A 14,232-nucleotide genomic window follows, 5' to 3' on the forward strand; every position below is an offset into this window, starting at 1 on the left:
CTTTCCTGCCTCAGCCATGGAATCGTTAAATTCCTTTTTCCTTTTGGTGGGGTATGGTATTTAGAAATTAAGATCTGGGTGCTAGGTGGCTCAAAGCTCCTGGAATCATAGCTTCTAGGCCCTGTCGGTTTTCAGAGCTAGGAAAGAGTTTCCACAAAGTCATGCATTTATCTTGTTACCACAAAGGCTAATCCGACAATTCAGCTCATCATTCTTTCCTCCATTTCCCATTAGTATCTCCCTTCCCCACCTCGAGAATCCTATTCTTAGTAGTAGTGTATTTTCCTAATCTACATTAAACACAAACTAGTTGCGTCATTGCTATGCCAATACTACTCCCAGGCACAGCCTTTACCAAATACATTCAAGATTTCTTAGCAGTTCCTTTTCTTCCATATATCCCACTAAATGTGTAGAGAACACTGTATTTTTATTTTATTGTTTTAACCATGGTGTGCAGCAGCTTGATGTTGGAGCCCGGTTCCCAGACAAGGGCTTGCACCCAGGTTGCGGCCATGAAAGCACAAAATCCTAACTACTAGACCACCAGGGAACTCCCCAAATACTGTATTTTAAAGTTGTTTGGATTAATTCTTTTTCTTTTCTTCCGTGTGGTTATGTTATCAAGTTCATACATAATTGCAGTAATGTTTGTCAGTTTCTATTCAACTTGAGGGGTTTTCCTCCTTAGGTTTGATTTTTGAATGTATAAACTATTAACATGATTCAAATCAAAACCACGTACAGCTGGCCCTTCATATTTGTGGGTTCTGCATCTACAGATGCAATCAACTATAAATCCAAAATTTCAGAAAAAAAATTTTCAGAAAGTCCCAAAAAGCAAAACTTGAACTTGCCACATTCTGACAACTACTTAAATAGCATTTACATTGTATTAGGTATTATAAGTAATCTAGAGATCATTTAAAGTATATGATAGGATGTGCACAGGTTATATGCAAATACTGAACTATTGTATATAAGGGACTTGAACGTCATCAGATTTTCGTATCCACTGGGGTCCTGGAACGAGTTCCCTGTGGATACTGAGGGAGACTGTAAAATGTTATGCTCAGGCAGTTTCCTTGTGGTGCAGCAGGATAAGGATCCAGCATTATTTCTGCAGTGGCTCTGGTGGCTACTGTGGCTTGGGTTCCATCCCTGACCTGGGAACTGTTATATGCCATGAGTGTGGCCAAAAAAAAAAAAAAAAAGAGAGATACATTCAGAAACTATTCCCTCCTGTGTGCTGGCTCCCCCAAAACATGTAATTTGTTTCTGTTTTATCTTTCCTGTTTTTTGGCAGATAGAAACAGATATATATGTTTTTTTCTAACTCCCTTTCTTGAACAACAGGTAACATACACTGTATTCTTTTGTACCTTGTATTTGTCAGTTAACCATGTTTGGAAAATCATTCCATAGCAGTTCAATGAGATTATCCTCATTTTTTTTTTTTTTTTTTAAACAACTGCATAGTACTCTGGGATGGAGATGTGATATTTCATTCAGCCACTCTCTGGTGGTCACTGTTTGATGTCGTGTGGTCAGGGGAGGGTCTTTTTAAAAGGGTGACAGTGGAGTTAGGTAGTGATGGAGCAGCCCAGGTGACTGGGGGGCGGTGGGGGGGAGGGCGGAGGAGAGGATGGCAGCCAAAAACCCTAGACAGGCGTCAAGCATTTCAGGAATTTTGCAGAGACCACCACGCTGGAGGGTGAATAGGAAATGAAGTTGTAAAAATAGTCAGAGAGGAATCCTAGAGATAGAGTTTTGTGGGCCCTTTCTCTAAAGACTAACTTTTTTTTTTTTTTAAAACTACTAGCGAAATAGGAAGTGTCAGAGAGTGTCAGAAGTGAGAGCACGATGACTTGTGTATTTAAATGAATTAGTCTAGCTGTTGGGTGAAGACTAGTCTCTGCCAGTGAAAAAGGAGAAGCAGGGCGACCAGGAGGCTTCGGGAACAGTGACTGGTGGGATTAGTAGGAATTGACGGGGACGGGGTGGGGGGGGTGGGGGGTGGTGAGGAATGGGAGATAGATAGCAAGGTGTATTTGGAAGATCAGGATTTGGCACTGGGTTCGCCTCAGTGTGGTGACATGTGGACAGGCCCTGGATAGTGCTGGGCAAGTACCAAACTCAAAAATAGGAACTGCTGGACTAGGTCATTCTTATTAGCACAGCCTACCCCATCCCGCTACTCTTGGCCTTTTAAAAAATTTTTTATTATTTTTTCTTTTTTTTAGGGCCGCTCCTGTGGCATACGGAAGTTCCCAGGCTAGGGGCTGAATCGGAGCCACAGCTGAGGCCTACACCACAGCCATAGCAAAGCTGCCAGATCCAGGCCACGTCTGCAACCTACACCACAGCTCACAGCAACGCCGGATCCTTAACCCACTGAGCGAGGTCAGGGATCAAATCTGCATCCTCGTGGATACTAGCTGGGTTCTTTTCTGCTGAGCCACAGTGGGAACTCCCTGTTGGCCTTTTATGGATTCTTATTTTTTTTTTTTGGCTCTTTAGGGCCACACCCTAGGCATATGGAGGTTCCCAGGCCAGGGCTTGAATCAGAGCTGTAGCTGCTGGCCTCCCTCACAGCCACAGCAGCAAGGCCAGTTCCCAAGCAGCACCTAGGACCTACACCCCAGCTCACACTGGATCCTTAACTGACTGAGCTGGGCCAGGGACCAAACCTGCCTTACTAGTCAGATTTGTTTCCGCTGAGCCACGACAGGCTCTCCATGGATCCTTTATCTTGCAGGTTGTCTCCCTCCCCATAGATTTTAGATCCTCATATACACAGGAACCAAGTCACACCCTACTTCAGAAAAAGTTTCTTTCATTGTTTGCAATTGTTTTCCTATTGTTTAACAATACAGATGGTGAAATCGGGACATTAGATAATAAAGTATTTGTCAAGCATTACTCCATTTAAAATTATTATGTTACCTCGCATTATTATGTGAGACTTAGTGATATGTTCTGCCTGAATCAAGATTCAGAGAATCTTGGTGGCTCAGCACATTAAGGATCCGACATTGTCACTGCTGTGGCTCGGATCACTGCCGTGGCAAGGGTTCGATCCCTGGCCCGGAAACTCCCACACGCCATGGGTGCGGCCTAAAAAAAAAAAAAAAAAAAATCAGAAACAACTAGATCGAGTGTTACAATGGACTGTACATAATAGTTGCTATGAATTAAGCACATGCTTTGTGCCAAGTGCTGTGCTTAGAGATTGAGATTTTTGTTTTCATTTATAGTTTTATAGAGACTGTTAAAGAGAAGACAAAGCTTTGGTAGATTGAGGACTTTGTCCAGGTTGACCCAGAGCACGCGGGTACCCAGGTCCATTGGACCCAAAGTCCATGCATCCCAACCCAACCCACGATGAAATGAGTAACAGCTGTAGGTGATCTCTTGTATATAGCATGTGTGTATACATGTGATTTTGCTAAAGCATATGAAATTCTACGACGGGACCATGACCACACACATAGGAGTGTATTCAGTACCGTGCTATGCCATAAGAGGGTGGGAGAGCCTTCTTTGGGCCATAGAATTCAGAATGGGGGTTTATTTATGTATCCATTTATAAACATTTTGCCATACTCCCTTTATATACCCACAATCCACTCGTAAATGCTTTGGCATAATCCCAATAACATGATAATATTTACAAAAATGATCGGCAATCTCATATCACCTGACTTCTACCCTTACTCAAGTTACCCCCATTGTCACAAGACTATCTCTTTTTAAATACCAGGATCTAAAAAATTTCACATTTTTGCATTTGTTGCTGTTCTTGTTAAATTTTGACAGATCTCTTTTGAAAGAGGCAACTACTTTTAAAGAACTCGATGTAGGAATTTTATTGTCGCCTTTATCACTCTAATGCTTTTTTAATTGAGTTGTACACATTTCTTGTTCCCTTTTAAAATTGACTTACAATATTATGTTAGTTTCAAGTGTACCACATAGTGATTCAATATTTTTATGCATTACAGAATGATCACACGTCTAATTACCATAGATCACTGCAGAAAGTTACTGCAATATTATCGACTGTATTCCCTGTGCTGTACATTACATTGCCAAGAATTATTTACTTTATAATTTGAAATTGCTACCTTTAACTCTCCCTTACCTTTTTCTTTCACACATTATCCTGCTACCCACCTTCCCTCTGGCAACTCCCATTTTATTCTCTGTACCTATGAATCTGTTTTCTGTTTGTTTTGTTTTTTAGATTCCACATATAAGTAAAATCACATGCTATTTACTTCTCTCTCTGTCTCACTAATTTCACTCAGCATAATACCCTCTACACCTATCCATGTTGTTGTAAAAGGCAAGATTTCATTTTTATGGCTGAGTAATCCTCCATTGTAGGCAAATACCACATCTTCTTTATTCACTGATCTCCCACTGCATGCAGAGGTTGCATCCATATCTTGGCTATTTAAAATAATGCTGCAATGAATATTGGTATACATATTTTTTTTCCAATTAGTTTTTTGTTTTATTGGGGTAAATACGCAGAAGTGAGATTGATGAATCATATGGCAGTTTCTATTAATTTTTTGAGGAACTGCCATACCGTTGTGTATAGTGGCTGCCCCAATTTACAGTCTGACCAACAGCGCCCAAGTGTTCCCTTTTCTCCATGTCTTTGCCAACACTTGTTATTTGTTGTCTTCTTGATTATGGCCATTCTGACAAACGTGAGGTGGTATCTCATTGTGGGTATGATATGTATTTCCCTGATGATTAGTGGGGTTGAGCATCTTTTCATGTGCCGCTTGGCCATCGGTATGTCTTCTTCGAAAAATGTCTGTTCAGGTCCTCTGCCTACTTTCTAATCAGATGGTTTTGTTTTTGCTATTGAGTTGTATGAGGTCTTTGTATATTTTGGATATTAACCCCGCATCAGATATATCTCTTTTCTCATTTGGTAGCCTGCTGTTTCATTTTGTTGAAAGTTTCCCTCCTCGTGTAAAAGCTTTTTCGTTTAGTCTTCTTTGTTTAGGTTCGCTTTTGTTTCCCTTGCCTGAGGAAGCAGATCCAAAAAAAACATATTAGTAAGATTGATGTACAGAAGCTTAACTGCCTGTGTTGATTTCCAGCCTCATACTATTGTTTTTTTTTTTTTTTTTTTTTTGTGGAGCTGGGGGAGGATTTACTCGCGGGGGAAGGACAAGGAGGTCACAGACGTGGTTAACCGTGGCACCAGGGACAGCGCGGGGGCGGGGGGCAGCCCTGCTGCTCAGGTGTCCCCGCCCACCTCGGGGTGCTTCTGTCGCAGGTGCTTGTCCAGCGTGGCCCGCAGGCCGAAGGGCACGCAGCAGTGGGGGCACTCGAAGCGGGGGCCGCCGGGCCCGAGGCCGTGCATGCGGCGGTGGCGGTTGAGCTTGCTGCTCTGGGCGCAGGCGTAGGAGCAGAGCTCACAGGCGTAGGGCCGCTCGCCTGTGTGCGAGCGCCGGTGCACTGTCAGGTTGCTGCTGCTGTTGGTGAAGTGCTTGCCGCAGAACTCGCAGCTGCCCCCGGGCCCGGGGCCTCGGCTCTTGCCCACCGCCTTCGGCGCCTTCTTGGGTGACGTCTTTTGGGTCTTGGCGGGGTCAGTCCTCTGCTCCTTGGTGGCCACTGCCCAGCCATCCCCGCCGGGGCCCGCCTGAGCCCCGCCGCCGGGGGCCCCGGGTTCCTGGACACCCGCCGTGGCGGCGGCCCCGGCCCCCTCGCCACCGCTGCACGGGAGGGCACTGGCTGGGGCGGCGGCATGGGCGGCCGGCTCCGGAGGGGCGGCGGAGGCCGGCTCCTGGCTGGACCCGGCCGAGCAGGGGCTCTGGGGCTGCATCTGCCGATGGGTCTTCTTGTGGCGGTTGAGCTTGCTGCTCTGGGCGCAGGCGTAGGGACACTGGTCGCAGGCCTAGGGCCGCTCGCCCGTGTGCGAGCGCATGTGCACTTTGAGGTTGCTGAAGGAGCTGAGGGTCTTGGCGCACACGGGGCAGGTGGGGCTCCGCCGGGGGTGCCCCACCCGGGGGCCCTTGGCCTCGGCTTCCGGCCCTGCCACGGCCGACACGGCCGCGGCCACCTCGGCCAGGCCCAGGAGCGGGGTCTCCGGGAGCTCGGGTTCCGTCTGGTAGGTGGACAGTCCATGGTCCCACTGGACGTGGCGCAGCAGCTTCCAGGCCCCCGTGAATTGCCGGCCGCAGCGGAGGCAGCTCAGAGCCTTCAGGTCATCCCGTTCTGAGCCCTGGCTGGGGCTGGGGCCTCTGAAGAGCTGACAGCCCAGCTTCTTGTGGTCCATGAAAGCAGTGATGGCCTCCAACGGGAAGGTCTGCGTGCAGCGGCCACAGGTCAACAGATCTGGGTGTTTGTCGGTCCACGGCTGGCGGTCCTGATGGTTCGGGGTCAGCGGCGTCCACGCCGCGCACTGGCTGCGCAGGCCGAGAGCGTGGATGAGGCCGGCGGCGGGCACGGGGCCGTGGGGGTGGCGGGGTTCGCCCTCCGACAGCCCCGGCGCGGGCACTTCCTTCGGGTTGAAGGGCCCCAGCCCCGGGGCCTGTAGGGGCCGCGCGTCCGGTTCGGGCTTCACGCAGATGACGAGGTCTGGCATCTCCGTCTCGTCGTCTGGGTTGGCGGCGGGCGCGGGGTCTATTTGGCGGGGCGTGCAGCCGGCCTTGCGGCAGGACATGGGTCACGGGCAGGCGGACTGGCGGGCGGAGGACGCATAGGCCGTGGGCGCTCAGACCGAGGCGTCCAGGTGAGTGAGTCGCCTCATACTATTGTGGTCGAAAAAGATGCTTGATATGATTTCAGTCTTCTGAACATTACTGAGATTTATTTTGTGGCCTAACTTCTTATCTATCCTGGACAGTGTTCCATGTGTACTTGAAAAGGATGTGTCTTACACTGCTTTTGGATGGAACGGGATACCTATTAAAGCCATCTGATCTACTGTGTCATTTCAGGCCAATTTTTCCTTACTGATTTTCTCTCTGGGTGATCTGTCCATTGATGTAAGTGGGGGTGCTAATTGAAGGACTGTATTATTATTGTGTTACTGTCAATTTCTCCCTTTCTATTTGTTAATATATGCTTTATGTATTTAGGTGCTCCAATGTTGGGTGCACATATATTTGCAGTTGTTATGTCTTCTGAGATTGACCCCTTTATCATTTTGTAATGTCCTTCTTTGTCTCTTGTTACAGTATTTGTTTTAAAGACTATTTTGTCTGATATAAGTATTGCCACCCCGGCTTTCTTTTTGTTTCTATTTGCATGAATGCCTCTTCCCACCCACTCACTTTTAGTCTGTTTGTGTCTTTAGATCTGAAGTGGGTCTCTTGCAGGCAGCATATATACAGATCTTGTTTTTTTCAATCCATTCGGCCACTTTATGTCTTTTGGTTGGAGCATTTATTCCATTTACATTTAAAATAATTATTGAGGAGTTCCCGCCATGGCTCAGTGGTTAACGAATCTGACTAGGAACCATGAGGTTGTGGATTCTATCCCTGGTCTGGCTCAGTGGGTTAAGGATCCAGCGTTGCAGTGAGCTGTGCTGCAGGTTGCAGATGCGACTTGGATCTGGCGTTGCTGTGGCTCTGGCGTAGGCCGATGGCTACAGCTCTGATTAGACGCCTAGCCTGGGAACCTTTGTATGCCACGGGAGCAGCCCTAGAAGAGGCAAAAACACAAAAATAAAAAAGATAAATAAAATAAAATAATTATTGATAAGTATGTGCTAATTGTTTTTGTTGTTGTTGTTTTATGATTCTTTTCTCTTTTTTTGTCTTTTTAGGGCCACACCTGGGGCATATGGAGGCTAGGGGTCCAATTGGAGCCGTAGTTGCTGGCCTACACCACAGCTCACAGCAACACTGGATCCCTAACCCACTGATCGAGGCCAGGGATCGAACCCACAACCTCATGGTTCCTAGTCAGATTTGCTTCCGCTGTGCCATGATGGGAACTCCATGATTCTTTTTTGTTCCTTTCTTTTTTTGTTCTTTTTTCTTGTGATTTGATGACTATCTTTAGTGTTATATTTGGATTCTTTTCTCTTTTTGTGTGTGTTTATGTTACAGGTTTTTTCATTTGTGGTTCCCATGAGTTCATACATAACTATAGAGTGAGTCTATTTTATGAGATTATTTTAAGTTGATGATCTCTTAAGTTTGAACATATTATAACAACTCTGCATTTTTGCTTTCCGCCCCCCCCCATTTAATGTTTTGATGTCACATTTTACATCTTTTTGTTTTGTGTATCCTTTAACTATTTGTTATGGATACTGATAATTTTATCACTTTTGTCTTTTAACCTACCTATAGCTTTATAAGTGGTTGATCTGCTCCCTTATTGTATGTTTGTCTTTACCAGTGAGATTTTTCCTTTTGTAATTTCATATTTCTAGTTGTGATATTTTCTTTCTTTCTTTCTTTTTCTTTTTACAGCTGCTTCTGCGGCATGTGGAAATTCTCAGGCTAGGGGTTGAATCAGAGCTGCAGCTGCTGGCCTACACCACAGCCACAGCAGTGCCAGATCCAAGCCACGTCTGTGACCTACACCATAGCTCATGGCAGCGCTGGATCCTTAACCCACTGACTGGCTCCAGGGATTGAACCCATGTCCTCATGGATACTAGTCAGATTTGCTACTGCTGAGCCACAATGGGAACTCTCCCCTTGCTGCTTTTAAGATTCACTCTCTATCTTTAATTTTTCCCATGTTAATTGCCATGTATCTTGGTGTAATATCTTTGGGTTCATCTTGTTTGGGACTTTGTGTGCTTCCTCAATTTGGATGTCTGTTTCCTTTCCCAGGTTAGGGAAGGTTTTGGCTGTTATCGCTTCAAATAAATTCTCTGCCCTTTTCCTCTCTTCTCCTTCTGGAACCCCGGTAATGTGAACTTTAGTGTACTTGATGTTGTCTCAGAGATCTCTTAAACTATCCTGACTTTTTAAAGTTTTTTTTTTTTTTTTTCTGTTCAGCATGGGTGAATTCCAGTACTCTGTCTTCAAGTTCACTGATTTGTTCCTCTGTTCCTCTGTGTCATCTAACTGACTGTTCATTCTTTCTAGTGTATTTTTAAAATTTCAGTTACTGTGTTCTTCAGCTCTGTTTGGGTCCTCTTTATATTTTCTTTTTTTGTTTGTTTGTTTTAGTTTTTGTTTTGTTTGCTTTTTAGGGCCACACCTGTGGCATATGGAGGTTCCCAGGCTAGGGGTCTAATCAGAGCTGTAGCTGCTGGCCTACATCACAGCCACAGACATAGCAATGCCAGATCGGAACTGCTTCTGCAACCTACACCACAGCTCACAGCAACAGCAGATTCTTAATCCACTGAGCAAGGCCAGGGATTGAACCTGCATCCTCATGGATGCTAGTCAGATTCATTAACCACTGAGCCACAGTGGGAACTCCAGGTCCTCTTTATATTTTCTGACTCTCTTGAACTTCTCATTGTGTTCCTCCACTCTTCTCTTGAGTTCATTGAGCATTGTTGATCATTACCTTGGAGTCTTTTTTTTTTTTTTTTTTTTTTGCTTTTTGTTTTTTAGGGCCACACTCACGGCACATGGAAGTTCTCAGGCTAGGGGTCGAAATGGAGCTACAGCTGCCAACCTACACCACAGGCACAGCAATGCAGGATCCGAGCTGTGTCTGCAACTTACACCACAGGCACAGCAATGCCGGATCCTTAACATGCTGAGCGTGGCCAGGGATCAAACCCACAACCTCATGGTTCCTAGTCGGATTCGTTTCTGCTGAGCCATGACAGGGACTCCATTACCTTGGAGCCTTTATCAGGTAGATTGCTTATCTCCACTCACTCAGTTATTCTTTGGGGGGTTTGTCTTGTTCCTTGTTTGTTACATATTCCTCTGTCTCCTCATTTTGCCTGATTCTTTATGTTGATTTCTATGTAGCAGGTGGGTTGTTTGCATTTCTCGGTCTCCTACAGAAGTGGCCTTATGTAGGAGATGGTCTTTGGGGCCCAACCAGACACTCCCCTTCCCCTCTGCTCACCAGAGCTGTATGCCCCCTATGTGGCCTGCATGCACTCTTCTGTTGTGGCAGCACCAACTATTGCGGGTGGCGGTAGGTAGGGCTGGCCCCTGGTCCATAGGCTGCCAGGCCCCACTTAGAGTGGAAGCTGCTGGCCTTCTAGAGGGTGGGACTGGGTCCCAGAATGGCTCATACTAATATTTCTTAATTAACATAGGCTTTGAGGATAAGTATTGCTTTCTCTGTTTAAAATCAGAACGTTTGCCTGCATACACCAGCCCTTATTTGCATGAGTTTTCTGTCTCTTGATTTCTTCTCATGTTTTCTCTCGAGTACACAGAAGGCTTTTTGAAGTTCTTACTTGAGGGCACAGTGTCTTAGATTCTGCTGTCACAGATAAAAGCTTCCCTCTCAGGATTGAAGGGGAAACCGGGCTATAGCCCTTCCCAAGTGCTCTGACAAATCTGAATACGAAGTGTGACTAAAATAGTGATACCATCCCCAGAAAGTGCTGGAAAACGTTTTAGGAGTTCCTCTTTGGAAAACGCTCTCAGGGCCCGTCCACCTGACTCAAAGGAAAATGTCCTTCAGCTACTTTGGGGGCACGGAGTTCGCTCCTTGGGCCTCTTGCTTTTCTTGTTTTCAGTGGCTTTCCCTGTGCCGGGCAGCCTTCTTCTCAGAGGCTGCTTGAGCCTGTGCTGATGACCTCTTAGCCCAGGGACTCTGCGGTTCACAATGAAGCTAGTGGAAGGGAGGGGACCTCTTGCCCAGAATCACTGGAAGTTCCTGTTGCGGTGCAAGTCGGCTCTCTGCCCCCTCGGTTCAGAGGACTGTCGTTTGTGACTTGGATCTGTTCTCTTTAGCAAGTCTTCCTCTCAAGGAAGCAAATGAACCCATTTTGGTTTGTAGTGACCTTCCTGTTTCATAATATCCCCCCAAATATCTGTTGAGATCAGTGTTTGAATTTTCATTTTCTGGTCTTTAGTTTCTGAATGTTCTGCCCGTGTAGCAGTTAGAAACTGGGGGAAAAAATGAAGTCTAATATACACATTCAGTTAATAGTAAGTTCAGATTAATAAGAGACTAATTAGGCTCTGTCGTCATAAGTTAGTGGTAAAAGGGTTTCTCAACTATGAACTGAATAACTGGAAAATAATAGAGATTATAAAGAATTTTTTAATGAAATGATCAATAATAGCATATTGAAATGCTTTTAATCAGACTTGGAAGAATAGATTTCAGAAGACTCATTGTGGAGTTCCTGTTGTGGTGCAGCAGAAACAAGTCCAACTAGTGTCCGTGAGGATGCGGGTTTGATCCCAAGCCTGGCTCAGTGGGTCAGGGATCCAGTGTTGCCATGAGCTGTGGTGTAGGTCAGAGACTTGGCTCGGCTCCCCCATTGCTGTGGCTGTGGCTGTGGTGTAGGCCTGCAGCTGCAGCTCTGATTCCACCCCTAGCCTGGGAACTTCCATATGCTGCTCATGTGGCCCTAAAAAGCAAAAATAAATAAATACATAAAAATTAAAAAAAAGACTCATGCTGTCTTAAATAGCTCTAGGAAGATAACCTTATTCTCCAAAATATACTGTAGGTCTTGATTATATCTTATCTAAGATAAGAACCATCAAAGGCAAATGTGGCTTTTGAGCAAGAAATGATGTGGATATCTTGAAAGAACAGACTGGAATAGTGCTGTTACCTAGGAATAGAGTGAGAAACAGGTAAAATTAACTCGAATAATGTATTTCGTTTAACTTAATATGCCCGCATTCTTTTCATTTCAACATGTAGTTGATATAAAAAATATTAACAAGGTGTTCCCACTGTGGTGCAGTGGGTTCAGAATCTGACTGCAGTGGCTCCGGTCACTGCTGAGGCACAGGTTCGATCCCTGGCCTGGTGCAGTGGCGTAAAGGATCTGGCATTGCCGTAGCAGTGGTGTAGATTGCAGCTGAGGCTTGGATTCAAACCCTGGTCAGGGAACTTTCGTATGCCACGGGTGCAGTGGTTAAAAAAAGTAAACCAAACCAAACCAAACATATTAATGAGAGATTTTACATCCCTCCTTTCATACTTAACCTTCAAAGTCTGGTGTGTGCCTTATCCTTACAACATATCACAGTTTGGACTAACCATGCACGCTGGGCTCACGAGCCATGTGTCCTAGTGGCTACTGAATTGTACTGGACAGATTGGGAGGGAAACATCCTGGGAAAGACAGACTTTTCGGTGCAAGAGTAAGGAATAAAAAGTGGAGTATTTTAGCATGCCCGGAGATAGGACCACTCGAAAGGAAGTCGATTTAAAGAACTAACGTCTTAATCCTGAATGAGCTCATCCAGGAGACAAGGAATACCTTGACCACTGAGAGCATATGGGAGGCAGGTCCTTGGGGGGGTTCCTGGAACTGGGGACCTGGGGACTTATTGTCTGTTGGGAGTCGGGGGCTGCAGTGTCCGTCTGCAATAGATGCAGACAGAGAAGCAGTGGTGGCGTAGCTGAGAGCCGGAGATTTCTGCCTTTAGCAGTCGTGAAAACCAGTCCCTGGCGGGTACTGGATGCGGGTGGAATTGACAAGGAAAGTCCAAGCATCTCATGGTAGCCACCAGGGCAGGCCCTGCGGCTGGGCACCAGCTCCGTCCTAGACCTCAGTCAGCTTCTGAACCTCTCTGAGCCCCGATTGCCTCACACGTAACCTAGTGGTTCTCACTCCTTGGATGTTCCTCCCTGTAGGCTCGAGCTCGCTCCGGCACTTCTTCTGGGCCCTGCTCACATGCCAGCTGTGACCATCTCACAGAGAACAGCGCCCCCTCCTCATTACTGCTCACCCCCCCTCCAACTCTCTGTCATTCTTCTCAATAGCACTTAATACCACCCAACACATAAGATGTTTTTCTTTTCCATTTATGATGTCACCCCCCCACCACCACCCATAACATAAACTCCAAGAGAACAGGGTTTTGTCTGGTTGGTTTAGTGCTATATCCTAACTGCTTAGTATAGTTCCTGGGACATGGGAGGAACTCAAAAACTGTTTGGTGAGGGGATAAATAAATAATAAGACCAACCTCACAGAGTTGAGTTGAGGGTTAAATGAGCCTATCCATCTATCTATCTATCTATCTATCTATCTATCTATCTATTTATCTATCTACCTATCTATCTATCTGAATAAGACTTACCCACAGAATTGAGTTAATTAAATGCATCCATCCGTCCATCCTTCCATTTATCCATCCATCCATCTCTTGAAATGACTGCCTGGCACATAGTGAGCTTTTGATGAATGTACTGTTGCTGTTGCTAAATATTATTATTGAGGCTGAGCCGGCCTAGGGCTCATTTGTATGGGATTTATTAAGGACTAGGTGACAGAAACAAGCTGCGCTAAACTCCCTTGAGCAAAACCACTATGCACTTCTTGGGATTATCTCTGTACCCGCTGAGCATATCTCCTGCACCAAACTGGGACATGGGGCCTCGTGATAAGCAGAATGTGTGTAGACTTAATAGGGAAGTGTCTTCAACATCAGCACTGGCCTAGGCATCCGAGGAGAGTGGCTGCTCTCTGTGCGGGGAGCGTGTGTGTTTGGGTCTCCAGAGACGTCGTTTCCCAGGCTGCCACCACTCTTGGTACCCCAAGTGGGTGTCAACTGAAAGTGTGCTGTGATGATGACATGAAAGGAACACAGTCGCGGTCACAAGCCTCTGCTGCAGGAGAAACCCAGCTGCTCACTTGGGTACAAAAATGCCCAGGGCCCTCCTATCTCCTGGCTTGAATGAATCTTTAACCGAATTGTCGTTATGATGTCATTTACGTGGGGGAAATACCAAGATTTATGTGTTCGGGTACTGAAACTTTCAGGGGATTTTTTTTTCTTTTCATCAAATGACTTTTTGCCTTAACTGCTAAATTCTGCAGCCATGTGGAACCTTGAAGATATCTGAGAGAACGAAGGAAGTATTTTTAAATCACATTGTTTGTTTCTAAGGAAAAAAAAAAACCTCCAGAGAAACCTTTCCTCCAAATCCCCAAAGAGTGATTAGCATGTCTCTGAGAAATGGCATCAGTGAGCAAATGGCACTGCCTCCAGCCTCAGACAGGTGTTAGTGTTGATCAGGGACCGATATCCTGAGCGGGTCCAGGCTTATCGGGGGCAGTGCCCTGAAACCCACTAAACCAGGAGAGGAAGCAGGAGACAAAGGGGAGCATCTCATCAG

General features: G+C 45.9%; 2 protein-coding genes across 6 annotated transcripts in view; one reads left to right on the plus strand and one right to left on the minus strand.

Annotated features, from left to right (window-relative positions):
• CD58 (CD58 molecule) overlaps positions 1 to 14,232 on the plus strand; it is a 53,957-nt gene that overhangs the window by 4,251 nt on the left and 35,474 nt on the right. The gene's annotated exons all lie outside the window — the stretch shown is intronic.
• LOC100511379 (zinc finger protein 296) lies at positions 5,204 to 6,766 on the minus strand. Its single transcript, XM_021089982.2, is given in 1 exon segment — positions 5,204 to 6,766. A coding segment is annotated over 1 exon segment (1,428 nt). The 5' UTR covers positions 6,692 to 6,766; the 3' UTR covers positions 5,204 to 5,263.

The sequence above is a fragment of the Sus scrofa genome, chromosome 4 (genome assembly GCF_054392235.1).
Source record: "Sus scrofa isolate SSC_HxYL_T2T_F1_AM1 chromosome 4, Sscrofa_HxYL_maternal_Yorkshire_Landrace_v2.0, whole genome shotgun sequence".
Lineage (NCBI taxonomy): Eukaryota > Metazoa > Chordata > Mammalia > Artiodactyla > Suidae > Sus > Sus scrofa.